General features: G+C 42.0%; 1 protein-coding gene across 1 annotated transcript in view; it reads left to right on the top strand.

Moving 5' to 3' along the window:
- The window catches only part of APBB2 (amyloid beta precursor protein binding family B member 2), a 356,971-nt gene that overhangs the window by 279,719 nt on the left and 53,250 nt on the right, over positions 1-24,002 (top strand). Inside the window, exon 11 of the mRNA XM_065405514.1 lies at positions 4,430-4,557. Within this exon, the coding sequence (XP_065261586.1) occupies positions 4,430-4,557 (128 nt within the window). The remainder of the gene's footprint in view (positions 1-4,429; positions 4,558-24,002) is intronic.

The raw sequence follows: 24,002 nt of genomic DNA on the forward strand, positions 1-24,002 counted from the left end.
CTGCCTAAGATAATTTCCCAGTTTCATACGGGACAGGACATATACTTACCCGTCTTCTTTCCATAGGCTCATACGTCAGATGAGGAATGCAGGCTGCACACCCTGGATGTCAGAAGGGTGCTGGCCTTCTACATAGATGGATCAAAGCCATTCTGTAAGTCAACGCAGTTGTTCGTTGCGGTGGCAGACAGAATGAAAGGTTGCCCAGTGTCTGCTCAAAAGATTTCGTCCTGGATCATGGCCTGCATCCGCTATTGCTATGAGCTGGCAAAAGTGCCTCCGCCGGAAATCGTGACGGCACATTCGACCAGCGTGCAAGCATCATCAGTGGCCTTCCTGGTGCAGGCAGCAATCCAAGAGAGCTGTAGGACCACTACCTGGTCGTCCTTCTGCACGTTCACATCTCATTATGTACTTACTGAGCAAGCTCGAGATGATGCTGGCTTTGGCAGAGCAGTGTTGCAAGCTGCACAACCATAAACTCTAAGCCCACCTCCATGGATACGGCTTGTGAGTCACCTAGAATGGAATCGACATGAGCAAGCATTTGAAGAAAAAAACAGTTACCTACCTTTTCGTAACTGTTGTTCTTCGAGATGTGTTGCTCATGTCCATTCCATTACCCGCCCTCCTGCCCCTCTGTCGGAGTTGCCAGCAAGAAGGAACTGAGAGGGCGTAGGACCAGCGGTGCCTGATAGACCGATGCAGGAGCGCGGCACTCAAGGGGGCGCCACAGCTGACCCTACGGATACCGCTAAGGCAAAAATCTCCGACAGCCACACATGTGGGCACGCGCACGCCTGGAATGGAATGGACATGAGCAACACATCTCAAAGAACAACAGTTACGAAAGATAGGTAAGTTTTTTCATCCCAAGCCACTGTCATGGCCTTAAGGCCTGTGTTCTCTCCCCTGGTTATGACCAGAATGAAGCACAGAGATTTCAGCGTGGAGTTTGGGAGTATGGAGGTATTTAGAACACAAAAATTAAAATAAACGTGGCTTAATCTATAGTTTTGGAAAGATTGTTGATTTATTTGTTTTAAGTTATTTTGAATGTTAAAAATCTTTTCTAATTGAAAACTTTAATATGTTTAAAATATTTGTATATGGAACCCACAGGTAAACATCTCTTCACAGCTCCAAATGTCTCTTCACCAACCGAGTCTCAAGTAGGCATTGACATGATACAGTCAGTAATTGAATAACTTTCATGTGTATCAGGATGACAAGTTGTTAAGTGTCTTATGATAGGCTGTGCTTTGTAAAAGACTTTATCTTATTATCATAAAAAATCTATCTTTTCAGGAGGAGGGTGTTAAAGGAAATTGGGTCACAAATTACTGAGTTAGTACCATATTCTTCTCACCTTATTCACATGAGTAGTCCCACAGAGTCAATCTAAACAGACAAGCAATACAATTCAGACACAGAGGAGTAAATAGATTCCCACTTACTTGAGAAGAAATTCTTGTAACAACACTTCTTGGTTGGCAGATCACTGATAGGTTGTATGGAAGAAGCATGTTTAAAGGAGGGAGCTGAATGAAGAGAGAAAGATGTCAACAAATTGAAGGGAAATCAGAAGGAATACAGAATATGTACAGCAAAAAATTAAGTTGAAAGAGTTGATTTAAGATTAAGTTTTTAGGACTAGTTTGGCTGAAATATTATTAAATGGGGTTGAGGATTGGAACCATCTGTAAGTATTTCACCCCAAAGAGGAGATAAATTGTTCCAGGTAGGCAAGATGACATAATAATGCTTTCTCATTTCTAATTTCCACAATTCTGTGAAATCAAAGGCATGAAAGAAGACCACATAATCTGTTTTGCTGCTTTACCACATACTACATTGTCATTTTTGCCACATACTGTACAGATTATTTACCTTACAAACTATATTGCTGCAGCAATGTATCTCACTAAAAATAGCTTCCACCAACACTCTTCTAGGATCAAACTCTTCTTTAATTTTATAGTAAAATCTCAATGAACTAATTGGGGATTAACGAGTTCATAAAATCAAAATCTTCATAAAATGGAACATCTCAAAATTACAGTAGGTATGGTGCGTAAATTGCAGTATGGTACACTACATCGCTGCTTTCTTGTCCTTCATACCACTACAAAGAGGTTTCCAATGCATTGAAGGTATCCAAATGTGAAGGGATGTCAACTTGTTCTTCATCAACATCAATTTATTTATGTGACACTCCCCCACACACCCTATGGGGACCATTTAACTGGTCATTCTCAAGACTGGTGCTCTTAAAATCGAGGTTCTACTGTATTTTATTTCCCTGGGTTGTTTTGTTTGTCAGAAGCCTTTCCCCCGCGCCCCCTTTCCCTGCTCCCCCACCCCTTGTAGCAGGTTTTTGCAGTCTCTTCAGAATTCTTTGACAGTCAGTGAGGACACACAGAATGTGGCCAGGTTTATCCTGTCTCTTTGTATTTAGATTCCCAGAGTGCCTAAATAATTTCTGGTTGTCTGCTGCTACACCATCTCCATCACTATAATAGCCTTTGTATAATAAGGAAACAAAAATTGTGCAAAATATATTGCAGTTGGCCTGAGCTGAGCCATCCCTTGTGTATGCTAGAATAATTTCTTTTGATTTATGTTCAGTATGTCCCATATCTGCCCAGTCTCCAACCCTGTTCAAATCTTTAGAATGTAGTTTTATTGCCCTAATTCCAGCATTATGATCAGCAGATTTTACTTTCTTGCAACAATTTCTTCCAGGTCATTGCCACATAAATAAATGTGTAAATAGAAAATTGGTCTAAATACCCAGCAATGTTCTCTTTCGTGAGCTATTTTCAGTGTCTTTGGTCTCTTAACAAATTCTTTATCCTTTTTTCTTTTTCATAGTTCTTGCATTTTTATTCAGCCACCTTAGAAATCGGAGTGACTCATCTTGCTCTGCTTTTGTACTTTATTCCTTCCTTACTTTTTTACTCTTCTACTCTTATTTCTTTTGTGCAATAAGCTACTTCATTAGTATTAATTCCCCATTAACCATTTGTTTATTGCAACTGCATCTTCTTTTCCTCCCCCGAGATAACTTTTTGTGTGTATTTCCTTCCTTACATTTCCTTCAGACCGCTGTCTCCTCTCTCTGGCAAGACGTTGCCTTCCCTTTTTTTCCTCCAGATGTTGTTCATCCCTCCATGTGTAAATCCATTCTGTTACAGAAAGAGCTCCATTGTACAAGCAAATAACATAAACAGTCCCTTCCAAGCCAAAAGAAATGCATGACAGTCAGGGACACAGAATTAGAAACACGATTAAAACTTGAGCAGTGGCAATCTGAAAAAGGGCTGCCATATCATTGAGATGTACAAAAATAAGAGAGTAATTTCTAAATCCTCTGTCAGTGTGTGATCAGATTCTTTCCACTCTGAAAGGCATATGGATGGTGTCTCAAGAGTGGGGAAACAAATTCTGCCGTACTAAGTGGGGACCCCCCACAGTCCATCCCTTTTTGATCAATATTTTCTCTTACAGTAACTCCAGTATCATTTCCATGGGGCCCTGCAATTCTCCCTGGATTACTGTTTGAGAAGATATACCAAATCAGACGAGAGAAACTGATTTCCGAGCCTCCTTTGACTGCAGTGTGTACTTCTCTCTGGAAAGCTTAAAAGACAAAACAACCTGATATTAGGGCAGATATAGGATATAGAGAGTACTAATAACAGAAAGAATTATCATTCCTAAATTGTCATCAAAGGGAAGAATTGGTTCCTTTTCTTAGAATCTTCAACCAAGAAAAATGCAAATACTCACAAGCCGAAAGACAGGATGAAATCCTGGCTCCATTGAAGTCAATGGCAAAACTCCCACTGACTTCAGTGAGGGTAGGGTTCAGCCTCAATGCCATCCTCTCCAATAGCCCTTTTAACTGTGAAATGGAAGCTGAGGAAAAGAAAGCATGGCCCATCATATCATCTGATGTAAATAGTATGTTTCTCCTCCTTAAAAGGTTACTGGTTTTGTTGTTTGTTGCTAAGGTTTTAATATTAAGAATTGTCTTGTATTTTATGATGTTTAATTTTTTTTTCAGGGAAACGAATAACCAAAAAACTTGTGTATTGAATATCTGAATGTCATGTGACCTTAAGATTGTTATTAATTCTACCGAGCCAATAAAACCAATTACATTTTACAAATTGAAAACAATTATTTTCTCCAGTTTCGTTTATTAAAAAAAATAAGTAAAGTAAAATGTTATCTTGGACCTTTTTAAACAAGAAGTTAGCTTGTTTTCAAATGCACTCAGAATAAATTGAAACCTTGAGTCAATCAAATGACTCAATGATATTTAACAGTGCAAATAAAGAAAACAGACGCATCTTGAGTTATGAGCTGATTTACTTTGCATGAAGAATAAATTTTATAATGTTTGTTTTGTTTTGAATTATAGGGAAAAGACATGTACCTTATACTGGAGAACGACATGCTAAATTTGGTTGACCCCATGGATCACACCATTCTTCATTCTCAGCCCATTGTGAGCATCAGAGTCTGGGGAGTGGGTCGTGACAATGGACGGTGAGTTTACAATCTCCTAAGTCTTTGTTGCTTTGTGCTGTTGAAATCGACTAATGTGTATATATGCTGACCAAGTGAAGCATCACTAATAGCCATTTTATTGTGTGATTATGTTCCAGTAACTATGGGAGTATTTATATTCATTATATTTGTTAGGTAAATTACTTAAAAAAAAAAATACACCCCTTTCTTTTTCAGACCTCCGTATAGCACATTTTGCAAAATGATATTTGAATAAGATATTCAAAGGGCTTCAACTTGGCCTGTAAAGTTATTTATGCGACTTTTATGTTCACAAAGAATAAACCTATTTATGCTTGCAGATCAGGTAGTTAAGTACTAAATTACATGAATTAGATTTGGAAATAATTGTTTGCATGTCCAAAATCAAGGGATAATTTTTCAAATGTAGTCCTTAGCATATTTATCTTGCAAGGTATACATTTCACCAATATATAGTAAAGAAAGTATTTACATAGTTCCGTTTCCACTTCCTGGTACATTACAGTTGATAAAAGTAGAAAGTGAACTTGTTTTCCCCCGCTGGTGTTTTTAAAGACTTTGATTCGGGAATGCACTTAAACATGTGTTTAGTTCCCATTGAAGTCAAGTTAAGCATGTGCTCAAGTGCTTTCCTGAAGTGGGATAGACTTAAACATGTACTTAGTGCCTTACTGAATCAGGGACTTAGCTATCTTTTGCTTCATACTTTGTGCTCATCCACAGCCAGTCCGCTTTCGGCTCTCTCTGTTTTTTCAGCCTTGCCACTGGCACAAATATGTTTCCTTTTGATGTGGCATTGTTGCAGGAATATAACTATTAAAATGGCTTGTGTTCTCTCTCCCAAAAGGAATGGCAGTAAATTGAATTTGTAATAAGTTATAATAGGGGAATCAGAGTGGTTGTGCCTGGTAGCTCAGTGAACTCTTGAGCTGTTTTTTTGCTGACTATTGTATTGTTGCACCCCGTCAGATGTAAAACAAGCTGTTTGACCTGTATATTTCTAATACATGTCACATCAGCATGTTGGCTTTCAGGGTTGGCGAAATGTCTGTTAGTCTTTCTTGGCAAAAGAAAAGTCTTGAGTTAGAATTAATACTTTCAAAAGGTGCTAGATTGATAACACTCAAAACTGAAGCCTTCTGATTAGTCAGGTGGCAGCAATGAAAGCCAAGGCTTATCTGCCCTATCAATGTGCTTCAAGCTTGGCCCGAAGGGATCACTTTAAGAGAGTGACTAAGTAGGTCAGGCTCCACCATCCACGGCCTCTCTTTTGGAACCCTTGCCAAGGCCACCTGTAGCACTCAGGCTTTTATGATGCAGAAACTCAATCACTGAAACCCCTTGCTCATTTCACATAAAGCTGCCAAATAGCCAGTTGGATGGTTTTGACTTTTGGTCAGCACAGACCTGGTCCATATTTGAACCAGTGACCTTTAAGTGAATGTTTCTGTGACCCAATATCATTCCCCTGAGCCATTCATTCCTCTGAATGACAGGTATTTTTTGTTGCATTTTTAGTTTCTTTGGTTCAGATTTTTGAGAGATTTACAAGGACAAATCCAATTTGAAATGCTGGGAAGCAAAGAGGTTTTAACTTCTCATGAATAAAACATTAAAGTGCTTCCTTTGCTTGAGAAAATGAACCCATTTCACATTTCCCTTCAAGTCAGATTTTCTAGTAGCTTTCTTTGGTTAGAAAATGGAGCATCTTTGGGGACATTTTGATATGGTACAGTTGAACAGTAAAAGTACATTATAACAAACATCTGAAGGACAGAGAAAGGCTTTTACTGCATACCCAAATGATTTATTTACAGAATTTGAGAAGACAGTTCGCTTTTCTGTTACCTCTTTGTTTTCAAATATTTCAGATTCTCTGGATGATAACATTATATTGTTGTGATGTTTGTCCACAAATTGTTAAACTCCAATACACCATACTACATACCCACTAGTCAGAGATTTAACAGGTTTCAGAAATATCCAACATTTGTGATGTATGTAATGACGTTATTACACCTAGCAGTTATAATTAGTTATTTGGAATCATTTAAGACAGTTGTACCCATTTTGCTCACTGCAATGTTGAGAAAGTTCACGTGCTGCTGGATGAAATTTCTCCAGGGGTGGAGAGGCATGCATGAGCCACACTGTACCACGTAAGCCACCTAATGGGTGGGAGAGGTGACAGAGAGAAAGAGCGAGCATGCAAGTGCAGAGCAGGTGGTCTCCATATCTGATCCAAATAGGTCAGTGCAGATGGGCTCATTGGGGATGACCTGGAGGAGAGGCACAAAACCCTCCATGTAGGAGGCACATAAGGGCAGTAACTGCAATCCCAGCCCATTGCAGTACCATGTCCTGCCCAGGGGCTGAATTCCAGCCCTGCCCAGTTTCCTGCACAAAGCCTCATTACTCTCATCTACCCATGATAAGAAATGTTTATTTGCCATAGATAATGCGGGCTGTGAAATACAAATCTTAGTTAATTTTTAAGTAAAGTAATGTCTATGCTGCCTCCTGCGGATGGCTGAAAAGTGACTTTATTTGTGACATCAGCAATACAGAAAACCATGTCAGAGATGATCGAACCAGTTTTCTCTCCTTAACATCAGAAGAGAAACGTGGCTGTTTTGTATTATAATTGAGTGTTTCTTGTTTGCACAATAAATTACTTTTTCTGATTGGTTGCTGTTGATAACAGCAAGGAGAAAACAGAATTACTGAAGCTTTAATATATAAACATGGAACTAAAAATAGCCCACGATATCTCATTTGCTGTCACGTACAAAAATGTCCCTTTTAGATTTACTGTGCTGTGAGCTACGCTTTTTCATCAAAAGTAGTTTCTCTTCCAGAGCCTTCAGTTTTTTTCTTTTCCTTGTATGAATCTTGGTAAAGAGGCCACATGTTTTTTAAATACTGTACAAAGTCTTCTTCCTTCAGGTGTTTAGACCTTGAGCTTACCTACATTTTTCTCAAATTAAGTTTGTTTAAATTTTTATGCATCTATTGGATTAGAGAGGGTTCTAGAACAAACAATACAGCCATTGCCTATAAATAAACTCATACAGTATGTGCTGTTAATTAGCAGGTAATTTTTTCAAAACAAAGCAACATGAACAAAATGACAGCTATGAATCACCAAAATTACAATGAGAATTTGGGGGCTATGGAGGCTCCATGCAGTGAATGTTCTTTGAAGGACAGCATAAATAATGCAAGGTTTGCTGAGCAAGCCCCAGTAGCCAGAGAAGGGGCATTTGTGACAAGAGAGAACTTGAGCTATGGCTGAACTCCTAAGTTAGAGAGGTCAAGTGCTCTATTGTGTGGGTCACAGTTAGATGCAGGACACTTGGATATAACTGGAACATACTGCAACCTGTGGTCCCTGGGATATACATCTCTGTATTCAATTGGATGTCACTCCCCTGCCCTTTTGTATATAAAGGTAAGTGCAGGCGTGAGCTCATCCTGGCAAGTAGTCTGTTTGGTCCTCAACAGGGTGAAGTCAGAGGACTCCTTGCGTACAGGTAGAGGGAGAAGCTGCCATCATCAGAGAAATCAGAGAGAGAAAGAGATTAGGAGACACACAAATGCATAATTCTTTTGTGTGTCTTGTGTGGATTAATTTTAAGGAAGTCTGTAAAATCATTACTTCTAGCATGAAATGCTCTGATATAATCTTATTGCATGTGGATGTTAATAATATATTAATACACAGTAATGACTTGCTTTCCAAATCCAGTAGTGCCATCCATAGTACACATATTCACTTCTGTTTGTTGTGAAAGGAAGTGATCATTTAGAACAATACAGAAACTCAAACTTTTTGCATATTGAGCTATTTAAACGTCATTGCTCTCTCCAGGTCCTCGTTTTTAACAGTATTTTCCTTGTAGTACTTTGGTTGGATTTTGTGTTGGAAAGATGAAAGGTTTTCTAATGATACCTGACCGGTGATTTTCTAAGCTGTGCGGTAATGAAAGATTGATGAAATATAGAGATCTGCTGATGAAAGTTTAATCTGAGGATATGTCTGCTAGCTCACCTCAGGCAGAAGTGTCTTCTGGGAGACTCTAATAATTCTCTCCATACGCAACGCTATTAACTTGACCTCTAGAGTTAATTTCTTTTTAATACAGTTCTGTGATAAGGAAAAGCTTCAGGATTTACCTGACCATTTTGCTGACTTAAACTGTGTGATTATTTTATATGTTGAAAGGTGATTTTCTTGCCTTCAGTTAATCATGCCGTGACACTAATACTTTTTGATGAAGTAATCTAATCTTAAGAAAGATTATTCTACCTTTTATAAAGTAGTTAACCAAACGAGTTCCTATAAGAGAGGTAGGTGTGTGTGTGTGTGTACAAATACATATGTACTATGCTGTGACTCTGAGCTACTGTATTTGATTACATGCACACATCAGAGTGCTATGACTTCGTGATAATTACGAGAGCAAAAAGAAAGTAATGCGTATATGTCCTTCCTCTTGTCCTATTTTCTGTTTCATACACGTGAAAGATAAACATAATTTTTACGGTGAAACCCATTTTTCTTAGTCATCCGTTAAATCTCCCTTTGTCCTGGCAGTATGATTGAGAATCACAGCAGGAAATATTAAAAAATAAGGAAAATCTTAAATGTCACTTCAGTTTTGTTTGGTATCAAGGCAGTAAAGAACAGCTCATTGTTGGGGGGGTGGGATTGTGATATATGAGGTAAAGCCTACAAATCACAGTCGTATGTTTAACTTCACTTCATGTACTGTACATACTGCAGTCAGTGCTTAAAAACAGTGAACCTTGACTTGTACTTTTCCTCTCTTTAAAAAGTGCCCTGTTTCAGAGCTTTGATATCACAACTGTGAAAGCGTAAGCCTCCTAGAACTGTGAAATATGACTTTTTTCACTTGTGAGTGGCGTGATTTTATGTTACCAGTACGTATTCATTGCCACTGCTGGCAATTTCTGGTTTAGTAGAATGGTAAAGGGGCAGCACATGGAGATTAGCAGGAGAAATAATTGGGCAAGTAGGAGAGTTTACTTCCTGGATCAAAATTCACATGCTCACACAGCTGCACTCCGTCATCTTCTGTGCTTTATGAACATAAATTTCCATCTGGTACAAAAGGCAGTAGCCCAGCCACTTAGTAACAGAGGTCGCCATTAACACATTTCCCCCAATTCTCTCCTCTCTTTGCTGCTCCCCATTCACTGGGGAGTCAGGTTCAAAGGCTCTCTCCTGGTATTTAAAGCCCTTTATGGGATTAGCCCTAGCAACCTGAGAGATCATAACTCCCTCTGTGACCATGACTTCATACGACAGCTATGTGTCACCTGAAGAATGCCACTGTCAGCCAACAGGGAGAAGAAGTTCATTCATGCTGGAAGCAGAACTTTCACAGGAACTGTTCATAGAACCGACTCCCACAAGAGATTAGATTAATCGTAGGGCTCACTGCACTCAGAATTAGATGTAAAACTAATTTCTTCAATTGAGCTTTCAGCCAATGAGTTGATCACTCACACACAAAACAAACAGAAAAGCCTGTAAATTTATTGAGTTATTGTTGTGACAAGCTAGGAATGAAGAGAGAGTGATGATTGTTGGTGTTTTATTTTTAAATGCTTGGGAGACATTCAGATCCTACAGTGATAGGAGCTGCAATACTGTGTAAGTACATAGAAGGTAATAGAATTGTGCTCCCTCACATGCCCTACTGATATTTTGCCAATTAGTGTGTCACAATGGTGAAATATCCTACATTTTTCACAACCATTATTCTCTTAATGTTGGTTGCTTTCATCATCTGAGTTGTTTTTTGGTGCACACAGCTGGGAAAGAGAGACTAGGAAGTATAAAGACTGTCACAGAAAGGAAAGGAGCTAGACAGAGAAAAAATGAGAACGAGGTACATGTAAACAAAGATGATGAGGTCTAGCCTGCTTAGAAACATGCTGTTGGGAAAAGAGACAGGCAGGCCGTAAAGTGAATAAAGGGAGACACTCTGAATCAAAATAACTCGCTAAGGGTACGTCTACACTTACCGGAGGGTCCGGCGGCAGGCAATCGATGTTCTGGGATCGATCCCGGAAGTGCTCGCCGTCGACGCCGGTACTCCAGCTCGGCGAGAGGAGTACGCGGCATCGACGGGGGAGCCTGCCTGCCGCGTCTGGACCCGCGGTAAGTTCGGACTAAGGTACTTCGAATTCAGCTACGTTATTAACGTAGCTGAATTTGCGTACCTTAGTCTGAAGTGGGGGCTTAGTGGGGACCAGGCCTATGATAAGAACAGTATGAAATGTAAGTGGCCGAAACATAGCCTTAGAGCAGTGGTTCTCAACCTCAGCACAGAGCTGTGGCCCATGTGACATCCTCAGGGCCATACAGGTAGTATTTGGATGCAGCCCACAATGGTAAATAGGTTGAGAACCAATGCTTTAGAGAAACAGGTGGGGAAGAAATTACTAGGGTTGGGGGGAAGGTAGGAAAACTGGGAAAACATTTAGAACGATAAAAAAATGGATGCGATGGAATAAACCACAGTGGCCCACATTTTCAAAACCTGGGTGCCTTAAAAATAGAACCCTATGTCCCTATTTAGGCAACTAAATAACAATGCCTGGTTTTTCTGAAGTGTGGAGTACCTGCAATGCCCATTAACCTCAATGGGATTTGTGGGTGTTCACTTCCTTTGAAAAGCAAATGCCTCAATACAGATTTAGGAGCCTGACTTTAGGCACTCAGGTTTGAAAATTTTGGCCCAAATGACAGCACTATAGTTTATTAAATATTAGGGCTGTCAATCGAAGTTAACTCACACAATTAACTCAAAAAATTTAATAATGATTTTTAAAATTGATCGCGATTAATCACACTTATAACAATAAAATACTAATTGAAATTTATTAAATATTTTTGGATGTTTTTCTACATTTTCAATATTGATTTCAATTACAAAACAAAATACAAAGTGCACAGTGCTCACTTCATATTATTATTTTTTATTACAAATATACGCACTGTAAAAATGATAAACAAAAGAAATAGTATTTTTCAGTTCACCTCATACAAGTACTGAAGTGCAATCTTTTTATCGTGAAAGTGTAACTTACAAAGGCAGATTTTTTTTTTTTTTTGGTTACATAACTGCACTCAAAAATAAAACAGCAAAACTTTAGAGCCTACAAGTCCACTCAGTCCTACTTATTATTCTGCTAATCGCTAAGACAAACAAGTTTGTTTACATTGATGGGAGATACTGCTGCCTGCTTCTTATTTACAGTGTCACCTGAAAGTGAGAACAGGCGTTCACATGGCACTTTTGTAGCCAGCACTGCAAGGTATTTACATTCCAGATATGCTAAACATTCGTATGCCCCTTCATGCTTTGGCCACCATTCCAGAGGACATGCTTCCATGCTGATGACACTCATTAAAAAAATAATGCGTTAATTAAATTTGACTGAACTCTTTGGGGGAGAATTGTATGTCTCCGGCTCTGTTTTACCCGCATTCTGCATATATTTCATGTTATAGCAGTCTCGGATGATGACCCAGCACATGTTCATTTTAAGAACACTTTCACAGCAGATTTGACAAAATGCAAAGAAGGTACAAATATGAGATTTCTAAAAATAGCTACAGCACTTGACCCAAGGTTTAAGAATCTGAAGTGCCATCCAAAATCTGAGAGGGACGAGGGGTGGAGCATGCTTTTAGAAGTCTTAAAAGAGCAATACTCTGATGCAGAAACTACAGAACCCAAACCACCAAAAAAGAAAAAAAAACCTTCTGCTGGTGGCATCTGACTCAGAGGATGAAAATGAACATATGTCGGTCCACACTGCTTTGGATCGTTATCAAGCAGAACCCATCATCAACATGGAAGCATGTCCTCTGGAATGGTGGTTGAAGCATGAAGGGACATATGAATCTTTAGCGCATCTGGCATGTAAATATCTTGCAACGCCAGCTACAACAATGCCATGTGAATACCTGTTCTCACTTTCAGGTGACATTGTAAACAAGAAGCAGGCAGCATTATCTCCGGCAAATTGTAACCAACCTTGTTTGTCTGAGTGATTGGCTGACCAAGAAGTAGGACTGAGTGGACTTGTAGACTCTAAAGTTTTATATTGTTTTATTTTTGAATGCAGGTTTTTTTGTGCATGATTCTACGTTTGTAAGTTCAACTTTCATGATAAAGAGATTGTACTACAGTACTTGTATGAGGTGAAATGGAAAAAAAATTTTTTTACAGTGAAAATATTTGTAATAAAAAATAAATATAAAGTGAGCACTGTTCACTTTGTATTTTGTGATGTAATTGAAATTAATATATTTGAAAATGTAGTAAACATCAAAAATATGTAAAATAAATGGTATTCTATTGTTAACAGTGCGATTAATCACAATTAATTTTTTTAATCGCTTGACAGCCCTATTAAATATTTTATTTTTAGATTTGAGTGCACTGTCAGGCTAAAGACGGGTTGAGATACTCTTGAAAGGTATCTGGGGAGAAGAAACTACATTGGAAGAAGAAAAAAGTCTCAGGGGAGCTTCCACACTGACATGGCTGGAAGCTGCAGGAGTTCAGTGGATGGAGTAACCATATTCCCAGATAGAGACTGCCTGATGGACACTACTTGGTTTGAGCCACTGTGAAGAGCCTCCCATTCTCTTCACTGCCCAACTCAACATGAGATATTTTGGGATGGGTGTGTGGCCTTAAACCAAGAAAAGAGACACTGATCAGCCTACACGAGCATTGTGGAGTTTGGGTCTCCCACTACAATTGAGAGGCTTTGTTCCCCCTTGCTATAAAATACTCCAGGTACAAACAATAGAGTGTAAATCTTTAGAGATAGAGAATGGTTTAGAATGGCATTTTACAGCGCTTTATATATTTTTCAGATAAGAATATCTTGGGGCCTCTCAAGTTTATCAGCATCCCTTTAAAATACTTGTTGAAACACTATAAAACTTTATCTATATCTCTGGTGTCCTGGTGTTATGATCTCTCAGGTTCCTAGGGCTAATCTCATAAAGGGCTTTAAATACCAGGAGAGATGGAAGCTATATTAGGCTGTGTGTATGTTCTTATTCTGGTTTGAGTGGCTTATTTTAGTTTAGTTAAACTTGTTCCTTAATGACTTAAGCTAAACCAAAATAAGCCATCCTTATACCAAAATGAAAGTGTCCACACAGCCTTTTGCACTGGCTTACCTATATTGGTTTAAATTCACACCTTAAGTTTTAGTGGTGCAACTTTGTGGTGTAGACAAGCCTTCAGTCCTTTCCGCCTGATGCCACCACCAAAAGAAAATGTAAGTATGTCAGATGTATTAAAATGTACACTTACCTACCAGTACATCTTTACATGTGAGCCTGGTGTGTCGCTGTATCTCGGTCTCTGTGGATCAGGGCTTTCCCTTCTGACTGATGTCCCAGAATGAAGTGCATGTCTAGGGAAAATCCTAGCCTATGGAACCATAGATCTATGGTAACAAGGACTTGGCTTACACACAAACAACGCCCTTACAAATACTGTAGCAGCAAAATAAGGTAACTTTGTTTTTAGCAATGGTAAGGAGGATCTAAAGGCGGGATGAGAGCGGGGAAGTAGATAAAGAATGAGTTTTGGAAAGAAGGATGGAACAGAGCACTTCAAAAAGGAGGGATAGGTAGACAGTGGAGAATCTAGATGGGTCACAAGGTATTAGAATGGGGGAAGAAATGGGGAGGTGGTTGTAGGGTTGTCACTATACTGAAGTTTAAAAAAAAACTATGCAGTATAACAAAATGGTTAAGTTCTGTACCAATGATACAGTGGCTGTCCTTAAAAACTTAACAATCACTTCAAATAGAGCTATTCTCAGTATTCTCTACGTATTCCCTATAGAGTAAGCAGTAGGAAGTACTGCAGATACGGAGGTAACCATATCTACTTTTCACTTCTTCTTCGAGTGCTTGCTCATGTCGATTCCATTCTAGGTGCGTGCATGCCCACGTGCGCGGCTGTTGGAGATTTTTGCCTTAGCAGTATCCATAGGGTCGGCTGTGGCGCCCTTTTGAGTGCTGCGCTCATGCATCGGTATATTAGGTGCTGCCAGCCCTACGCCCTCTCAGTTCCTTCTTACCGCCCATGGTGGTTAGTCGAAGCACCTTTGCCTTGCCTTGCAAGAGTTAGCGGTTCTTCTACTTCAGTCTTCGAGCCTTAAGGCCTTGTAAATAGTTTGTTTACCGTAGTTAGTTAGTAAGTAGTTGTTAAGTAGTGTAGTTAGAGATAGAGACCCAGCGGGGACTTTGCCTCAGTTGGGGCAAGCCCTGATTTCTGGGTTTTAAGCCCTGCTCTGACAGCAACAAGCCTATGCCTGTTAATGACCTCCATAGCAGCTTCCTCAAGTGCGTGGGGGAATCACGTGTGAAGGACAAGTGTCGCATCTCTAAGAACTTTCGTCCCAGAACTCAGAGCGAGACGTTCGTTTAAGGGCCCTTCTCATAGAGGCTGCTCTCTGCCTGGCATCCGAGCCTTCCCGGCCAGACTCTTCCCCCAGCACCTCGGCCTGGGTGCGCAGCACACCCCTGGCACCGGGTTCTGCCCAGCACCGCTCCCCGTCACCGGTGCCTAAGAAGAGGTCAAAGAAGCGCTACTCCCCGGCACCAAGAAAGAAAGGCAAAGGACCCAGGTCAGGCCGCCAGCCCACACTGGAGTCACATGGGGACATCTTCCCCCAATGGGACTCTATAGCCCCCCAAGGGATCAGCCACCGACTTCAGGGAGAGGTAGGGGACCCAGACTGGTGGCAGGGCCAGTGCCTTCCCAGGTGCCCAGAGAGCAGAGGGCTCTACCAGCGCCACTGGCACAGTGTGTGTTGCAGGTCATGGCAAAGGCTCCCAGTGAGGGCAAGCCAGCCGTCAAGACTCCCCAGAGGGCGGACAAATGACACCCATCTCCGGAGATGAGACAGCGCTCTCTGTCTCCAGACCCCAGGTCTCTGTCTTCTGTGGGACGCCCTGGATCGCTGGCATCGCACTCGTGGTCTCCACCCTCTCGATGTGAGTTGCCTAGAGGAAGGCACCTGTTACCGTATCGCCAGCACTGATCATCCTCCCGCCGTCTGTCTCCTCGGCGCAGATCTCTGTCTCCTAGACAGTGGGAGCAGTCTCCGCCGTGGTACCAATCCCCTGGCCCCATCACGGATCCTCTTACTCAAGGCATTGGTCTTCTCCAGCACTGGTTAGCCACCAGACGCAAGCTTCAACAGCCCCTCTGTGGTCACAGGAAGGTGATTTGTCTGGTACGGAAAGGGAATTCGGCCCTTCACCGCAACAGCACCGGCGCGATTGGGCACCTGAGGCTGCATCAACCTCCGCAATGCCGTCATGGCAGAACGGAGAGTGGCCGACGCGATGGCCCTACTGGAGCGCGTGGGGCATGCCTGTGATGCCGATGCCTCCATCAGTCTAATCCTCGGCTGCGGTCTCAGAGCAGTAACTGGCGGCACCGAGCTCAGTGCATGGAGGCGCACTCAGAGGGTGGGGTAGAGGAGCGAGCGCCCACCCCAAAATCCTCATCCCCCTCAGGGGATGATGCCTTGGGGCCTCCCCCGGTAACCCAGTCGTCATCCTCGTCCCTGGATGTGGCAGTGGTGGGTCCCTTTCGTGCCAGCCCGCCGGATGATTTTAAAGAACATCAGGCCCTGCTTTGTAGGGTGGCTACAAACTTGGGCTTGGAAATGGAGGAGATGGCCAAACAGGCAGATGTTTAATGTGCTCTCGGCTTCTAACCCTGCCCGTGTTGCGCTGCCAGATGGGGTCCTAAAAATAGCAAAAGCCCTTTGGCAAACTCCTTCTTCCATGCTTCCCACCTTCAAGAGAACCCTCATCCCAGCTAAGGGTTTTGAATATTTGTATACCCACTCTCCTCTGGGCTCGCTGGTCGTGTTGACAGCCAACGAGAAGGACAGATGGGCAAACCAGTTCGACTCCCAAAAATAAGGAGGCCAAGAGACTGGCCCTTTTTGGAAGAAAGATTTATTCAATGGTCAGCCTTCAGTTCTGGGTGGGTAACTCCCAGGCTCTCTTGGGGGGTACATCTTCAACTTATGGAACTTACTCCTTAAGTTCAAGGACTCCCTGCCCGAGGACTCAGCTCAGGAATTTGGGGCCCTCGTGGAGGAGAGGGTACAGCAGCTGCAAAGGTGCTCCCTCCAAATGGCTTGGGATGCGGCCAGTTTGGCAGCTACGGTGATCGCATTGGCCATGAGGTGCAGCTCCTGGCTTCAGACCACTGGCCTGTCTCAGGAAATGCAGATCTCGATCCAGGAGATTCTCTTTGATGGGAATGGTCTCTTTAAGCAGGGTCCTTTGCTGCGGCAGTGCTTTAACATCGGCTACATTTAGGCCGATACCAGCGGCTACTTTTTACTGGTACACCGTACCGGCCCGCTTTCACCCCTGCCTGTGAGTAGTCCCATTGAAATCATTGGACCCAACTCACATATCTAGGAGTTTGTAAACCACCTTGGATCCTTTGGGACAAAAGGTATTACACAGTATGAGTCCATTTCTGCCCTCTCTTGCCTCCTGGGCAGTATCATTAGCTGCATTGGGCTGCATGGTGTAAGAGAGCAGAATGTGACCCTAAATGTAGGAGGATGCTCTTATTATCAGCTAATCAGTTCAATTATTTAAATCTCATATATGCCTCAGGATTCCTTTTCACATCTGTTACCAGCTGATCGTGTTTCAAATATTTATGCACTGCATTTGTATGCAAATGATGGTTAGTGCATGCTGTACTCTCACTTCGGTATTTTTAGAAAATATTTACATTTTCTAACTTCAGGCTTATAATCCTGAGGATAATGTGTTGGCATGTTTCCCAATGTCAGCTCCACCAGGGAAAAGGGCCTTTGTTCCTTGGTGGTATTTATTTACCGTCTGGCAGGGAGGTAAATCCCACACTGAAGTCTCTTTGATGAGTGCAAATACATGTATGTATACTTAAACACTAATATGAGCATACTAGTTTAAATTTCTCAGCATGAAAATTCAAGTGTATTAAGAATTTTGTTAATACAAAACCAAAAATCAGTAAAAAAAAAAAAATTAGCTTAATTTGTCACACAAGCAATTTCAGTATTTCTGCAAGAAGGAAGTTGCATTTGAATGAAGTTGAAAAATCTGTGTGCATTATATCTCATACAGTATTGTCTGTTGAAATCAGATCCATTTCATTCGTCTGAATTAAATTCCATAATAATACATTCATCTAATAATTTGAGTGATACATTAACATAGAAACTCAGAAATTCCTGGAAAGTATTTAATTAATTATTATTTTTACTTAACAGGGGTGAAACTTGAGTTATAAAAAAAATACCATCTTTGTTCAATTCAAAGCTGACTCGATACACAAAGATAGGGTTGTAACGATGCTGCCTGGCTCATGGTCACTGATCTTTAACCAGCAAAACTCTCAATACCAAAATTCAAATTTGGATAGCATGGGGTTCTGATCCAAAGCTTAATTGACCTGGTTCTGTGGATCCTGCCGACTACGCCACTGTAACGATGCTGCCTTTGGTGGGACACTTCTGAGAGTATCAATTCAGGACAAATTGCTTAGAGCAGGGCAGTTACAGCCCAAGGCTGAGGTTTCTCCACTTTTAAGGCACACCAAACAAGCCAGACAGAGAGGACTTTGATTTTACCCCACTGGCTAACCATAAGTCATACAAGCAATTCCCTTAGACACTCTAGTTTCCCAGTATCACCACCAGTGCCACTCGCTATGGGGACAAATAGTTATGAAAACCAATACCTCAGTAAAAGAAAAAAGGTTCTCCCAATCCCAAAGGACCAAGCCCCAGATCCAGGTCAATATACAAATTAGATCTTACCCACAAATCACGCTGTTGCCAATCTTTTAGAATCTAAAATCTAAAGGTTTATTCATAAAAGGAAAAAGATATAGATGAGAGATAGAATTGGTTAAATGGAATCAATTACATACAGTAATGGCAAAGTTCTTGGTTCAGGCTTGTAGCAGCGATGGAATAAACTGCAGGTTTAAATCAAGTCTCTGGAGTACATCCACAGCTGGGATGGGTCATTCAGTCCTTTGTTCAGAGCTTCAGTTTGTAGCAAAGATCCTCCAGAGGCAAGAAGCAGAACTGAAGACAAGATAGAGGGGTTTTCAGGGCCTTTTATATCCTCTGCCCGTGGAAGACACCCCTTTGTTCTTACTGTGGAAAATCACAGCAGCAAGATGGAGTCTGGAGTCACATGGGCAAGTCACATGTCCGTGCATGACTCAGTATGCAGGCCGACACCATTGTTTACATGTTTAGTTTGAACGTTTCCAGGAAAGCTCAGATGTGGATTGGCATCTCCCAAAGTTCATTGTCAGTTAAGTGTTTCTTGATTGGGCACTTACTGAGAATAGTCCCTTTTCAAGAAGCTGACCAAATGCTTCACAGAGGATTTAGAACAGGGGTAGGCAACTTATGGCACGCCTGCCAAAGGCGGCACACGAGCTGATTTTCAGTGGCACTCACACTGCCCGGGTCCTGGCCACAGGTCCGGGGGGCTCTGCATTTTAATTTAATTTTAAATGAAGTTTCTTAAACATTTTAAAAACTTTATTTACTTTACATACAACGATAGTTTAGTTATATATTATAGATTTATAGAAAGAGACCTTCTAAAAATGTTAAAATGTATTACTGGCACGCGAAACCTTAAATTAGAGTGACTAAATGAAGACTCGGCACACCACTTCTGAAAGGTTGCCGACCACTGATTTAGAATCAAACACATTGAGATACAAGTACATAGCCAATATTCATAACTTTAACTACAAAAATGGTACACACATACAGATAGCATAATTATAACCAGCAAATCATAACCTCTTCATAGACACCTCACACGACAACCTTTGTACAATATTTGCGGCAAATATATAACAGTGGTTGCAACAATGATTTATACGGTCACAGTTTATGTCAATAACATCACAAGGGTATGATTGAACTCCCATTGAATTCAGTAGAAAGACTCCCAGTGACTTCAGTGGGAGTTGGATTAGGCCCATAGTTCATAGATGTAGGCTCAGAAACCCAGATAATACCTACCAACATCAGTGTAGTGTTTGAGTCCTAGATATTTAGTATGTTCTTCACATGGCACTGTTTCTTAATAGCTTCAGGGTATTATAGGAGGAAGAAATAAAGATAGTGTATGAAGTAGCTTGCTATGAGTCCTAGAGAAGTTGGAAGGAATTCAAGGTTTGTGGATCTGGAAGCAATGGTTGGTTTCAGCATTTTGACCTAGCCTGTTTGTTGAAAGGAGACCATGTAATAAGAACTGTGTGCCTGTCATGTTTAATGTAGGTGAATTTTTCCTTTGCAAGCAATCACCTGTGACCATGAGGCTCATATGCCTTCAATGCCTTCAGTTGGGACACTATGGAAATTCATTAAGACATTGTCATCCGGTGGCCAGCCCTAGTAGATCCAGCTCCCCAGTGCCAGAACAGGTGCTGTCAGTTTGGCCAGTTAGGAGGGTGAGGAAGCACTTGGGGGCTATTAAGGGGCTGCAGAATCTGAGGGAGAGGAAGTCTTGGTGAGAGTCAGGGTATGTCTACACTTGCAAAGTTTTTGCACTGTAAGTTTCACCGGTGATAGAGAACCCGTGAAAGAAAATCACTGGTTTGTGTACTCACTTAATTCCTCAGGTATCAGAGTGTGTTTACACTAGCAGCACTTCCATTGCCGATGAGAGCAGCGCTGTAGGGCAGCTCTCCCACAGTGCAGCTCTCTCGATAGGTCTTGTCGGAAGGGGGGGTGAGCAGAAGGCATTCTGGTCCCTGCTCAGTGCCCCATGCTGCACTGCTTCATGTCTCAGGAGCCCCATTACTTTCTTGTTTCTTTCGTGGCATTTTTTTAAAAAAAACCCTGCTATCTGGCTGCTTTCCCCACCACATCTACAAGCAAAGGGAAAGGGAGCTTCAAACTGCCCGGGACTTACAGGGGGAGGGGCGTACGTCCGTTTACCTGGCATAAGAGCAGCAGAGATGCTGGCCAGAGTGGTCACTTTTGGAACTGTGGGATATCCTTCAAAGGCCAAAAGGTGTTTACACTGGTAGAACGTGTCTTCACTTTCACAACAGCTCAAAAAGAACAGCGGAAAGAACTGGATGCCTCTCATGAAGGTGGTTTTCTTTTTGTGGTGAAACTTCTGAATTTCACTGCAAAAAGTCATTAACAAGTGTAGAACACTCCTACGGTTTTAGTGCAAAAAAGGGACTTTTTGCACTTTAAATGGTAAGTGTAGACATAGCCTCAGTCAGGAAAAGTCAGGAGACTGGAGGAGGTCTCTGGGGAAAGCTACAGAGAGTAGAAGGCTCACTGCAGGCCCTCCCTGGAAGAAAGGGGAAGTATCAGGAAATCCATGGGAAAGGATAGCCGGCTGACCTTCCTGAGCTGAAGAGCCAGTGCCAGGAGGCTGAAAAGGGCTGAGAGGTAGGAGCCTGTGAAGGGGTTAGCCTGCTAACTTTCAAGAGCCAGACCCAGTGCTGGGAGGCTGAAAAAGGCTGAGGGTTAGCAATCCAGTGGAAGGGCTAGCCAGCGGTTCTTCCTGAGCCAGAGAGAACTAAGGCCAGAGAAGACTGGAGAGGGCTGAAGGCTGGGAATAGCAGTGGGAGACGCCTGCTGCCTCTTGGAACCAGAGAGCTGGAGACAGAGGGCAAGAGAGGGCTATGCTGGAGAGTGGTGTGGGGGGTGATGCCAGATCTGCATTTGGTGTATTGTCTGGATTGTGATGTTGGGTCTTGTGTACACAGGGCTTTCATTTGTAATAAATTAACCCCACAAAGACTGCTCACAGAAAGACTATTTGACTATTTTGGGGGACTCTGAAGGAGGGAAACTGAGAGAGGTGTGCCTGTCATGCCATGGTTTACAGCAGGAGGGTGCTCCAGATAGGGCTGCTGTATGACATTAGAGTGGAAAATGTGGGCATTTAGACTAGCCTTTGGCAAGAGGAACACGGCACAGCAGAGTCCAGGGAGTGATGGCTGGCCACACCACAGAAGACCAAGGAGAACTGAGTAAGAGACTTGCTCACCCCAGGACTGGTGTTAGGGACTGTGAGGAAGTTTGGGGAACCTTTCTGTGATGTGCATAAATTTACATGGAATGTCTTGTGTGCAATGTTTATGGGGAATGTTTGTTTTGTTGGGTCCATATGGGAAAGTTTGGGGGTCCATGTTTGGGTGGGGCCCTGGAGTATTATAAGGAATGTTTTATGCAATATGTTTTTGGGGAATGGGTTTTTGGTTTTGGGGTGAGAGTGGCCCAGGAGGGGTCTCGCAAGAGGCAGGGTGAGAGGCAGGACTTGGGGGTGGGAGGGGTTGTTTTGTTTTGTTTTTTAGGAAGGGGTATGTCACAGGATGGTTGGTCCCAGTAAATGAAGTAGGTCCAACTCTTGTGCCAGAGCAGGTGTTCCTATTTAGCCAATTAAGAGGGCGGGCCAGCACAAAGGGCTGTAAAGGATCAGGGAGAGGCCCAGTGAGAGTGAGTCCCACTGAGACAGAGCAGACTGGTTCAGTCAGGAAGGGCAGATGAGAGCTGCCAGACATCAGGGGACTCTGGGAGTCCCGGAAAGAAATAGAAGGTGGTTCCTGGGAGAAGGCAGGAGAACAACAAGAGGGGTTTGCTGACAGGCATCTGAGAGCCAGGGCCAGAAAGGGCTGAGGGCAAGGGAGCAGCAGAGGAGTTTACCCACTGACATCTCCAGGACCAGAAAGCTGGACCCAGTGAAAATGTGAGAGGCCCAGGAAGAGGGGTGCCCCCCAGCAAGGATGTTCCCAGCACAGAAGCTGTGGAGATTCCTGCTGGGAAGGGCTGGGGTGGCTGTTCTAGTATAAGGACAGGAGAGGACTGTCAGAGTCTGGGCATGGTCGAAGGCACCAATATGTGGGGCATCGAGGTACAACATGTCTTGAGTTTTAATGACTATGCTGGGATTAGAAATGGACCACACGTTTGGGACTTTTGTCATGAATTATTTGGACTATGTTGTTGTAATAAACCAGCCCTAAGGATGGGTAGCATTGTGACAAGAAATCCTGAAGTTAAGTTGTTGGGTCACCTGAGAAGGAAAGTCCAGGCAGGTGTGCCTGTCATACTTCAGCCTGCAACAGGAGGGCATGCCAAGCCTATGACAGATACATCTTGTTAAAGTGGGCACTTCTGGTGTAGAACTTTTGTTATTGACTAATAGCAGTGTCTGGGACAGTGGTAAATGTTTATCTAGGAGGTATCTCCCTGAAGATAACTCTGTGAGCAGTATTCAGTATTTTTCGAAGGTCTTTGAGACCAGGCTAGTTCAATTTGCTAAGTTGTACAGGGTCGATTTTTGCATTGCAGAGCCACACCACCTATCTTTCTCCTTTTATTGAGATTTAGTTCTCACCTGTTCTTTTATGCCATATCTTAAGAAGCTAAAGAAATTCCTGCAAGCATACCTATGAAAAACTCATCTGAGAAGCAGATAGGCAGTACCTGGAACTGTGAAATAAATGGTTTAGGTAGGGAAAATATTCATTTTTGTAGATTTGTCATTTTTTACTAGAAGAGTAAATAATTGCTCTCTAGATCACCTTTGTGTTTAAAAGAAGATAGCCATTGTTTCCTGGGACCAGAGCATCTTGATAATTTTAAAGTAGTGTTGTGGATCTCTTTAGAGAGGAAATGGTGCTTAAATTCCATTAGTGAGGTGGCTGCGATACATATTGAAAGTGTTTTGTCTTAGACATAGAGCAGACCTGCAAGTCTGGGCCCACAGCTCAATTGTAGCATGACATTGTGTTACAATATAATTTTTATAGAATAACTTGCTGTCCATCTACTAAGAAACTCTGAATCCTTTGCAACATAAAGACATAAAATACCACTTAGATAACATTCAAACCGATAAAACTACAGCACCCTTCCAGGTCCCTTGTCCACATAATCTAGCTTTAATTTTTGTCAAAATATGTATGAAACCTTAAGATTTTACTGAACTCTGCACGAAGCAGGAGGTTTGCCTTTAGGGCCTTATCTGTTGATAGTGCTACCCTTTATTTTTTTGTTTGAACCGAAGACTCCATTGCCGGGAGCAAAGTTATGGGTGACATGATATATTGAACTTCCTTTCTGGAGTAAATCCTTTTGATTTGTAGGTATTTATTAAAACTTTAACTGTCGGATAGGAATATATTACTGACCCATTTTCGGAAACGTGGCACTATTCTGAGTTTTCTGTGTTCTGCAGAGAAGTTGATTTACTCTACCTAGTCAAAGGATGCCTCCTTATCCAGTGATAACATAACTAGCAAGTCAGCTAGAACAGCCATTATTGTCCAGTGTGCAGA

Source organism: Emys orbicularis, chromosome 5 (genome assembly GCF_028017835.1).
Source record: "Emys orbicularis isolate rEmyOrb1 chromosome 5, rEmyOrb1.hap1, whole genome shotgun sequence".
Lineage (NCBI taxonomy): Eukaryota > Metazoa > Chordata > Testudines > Emydidae > Emys > Emys orbicularis.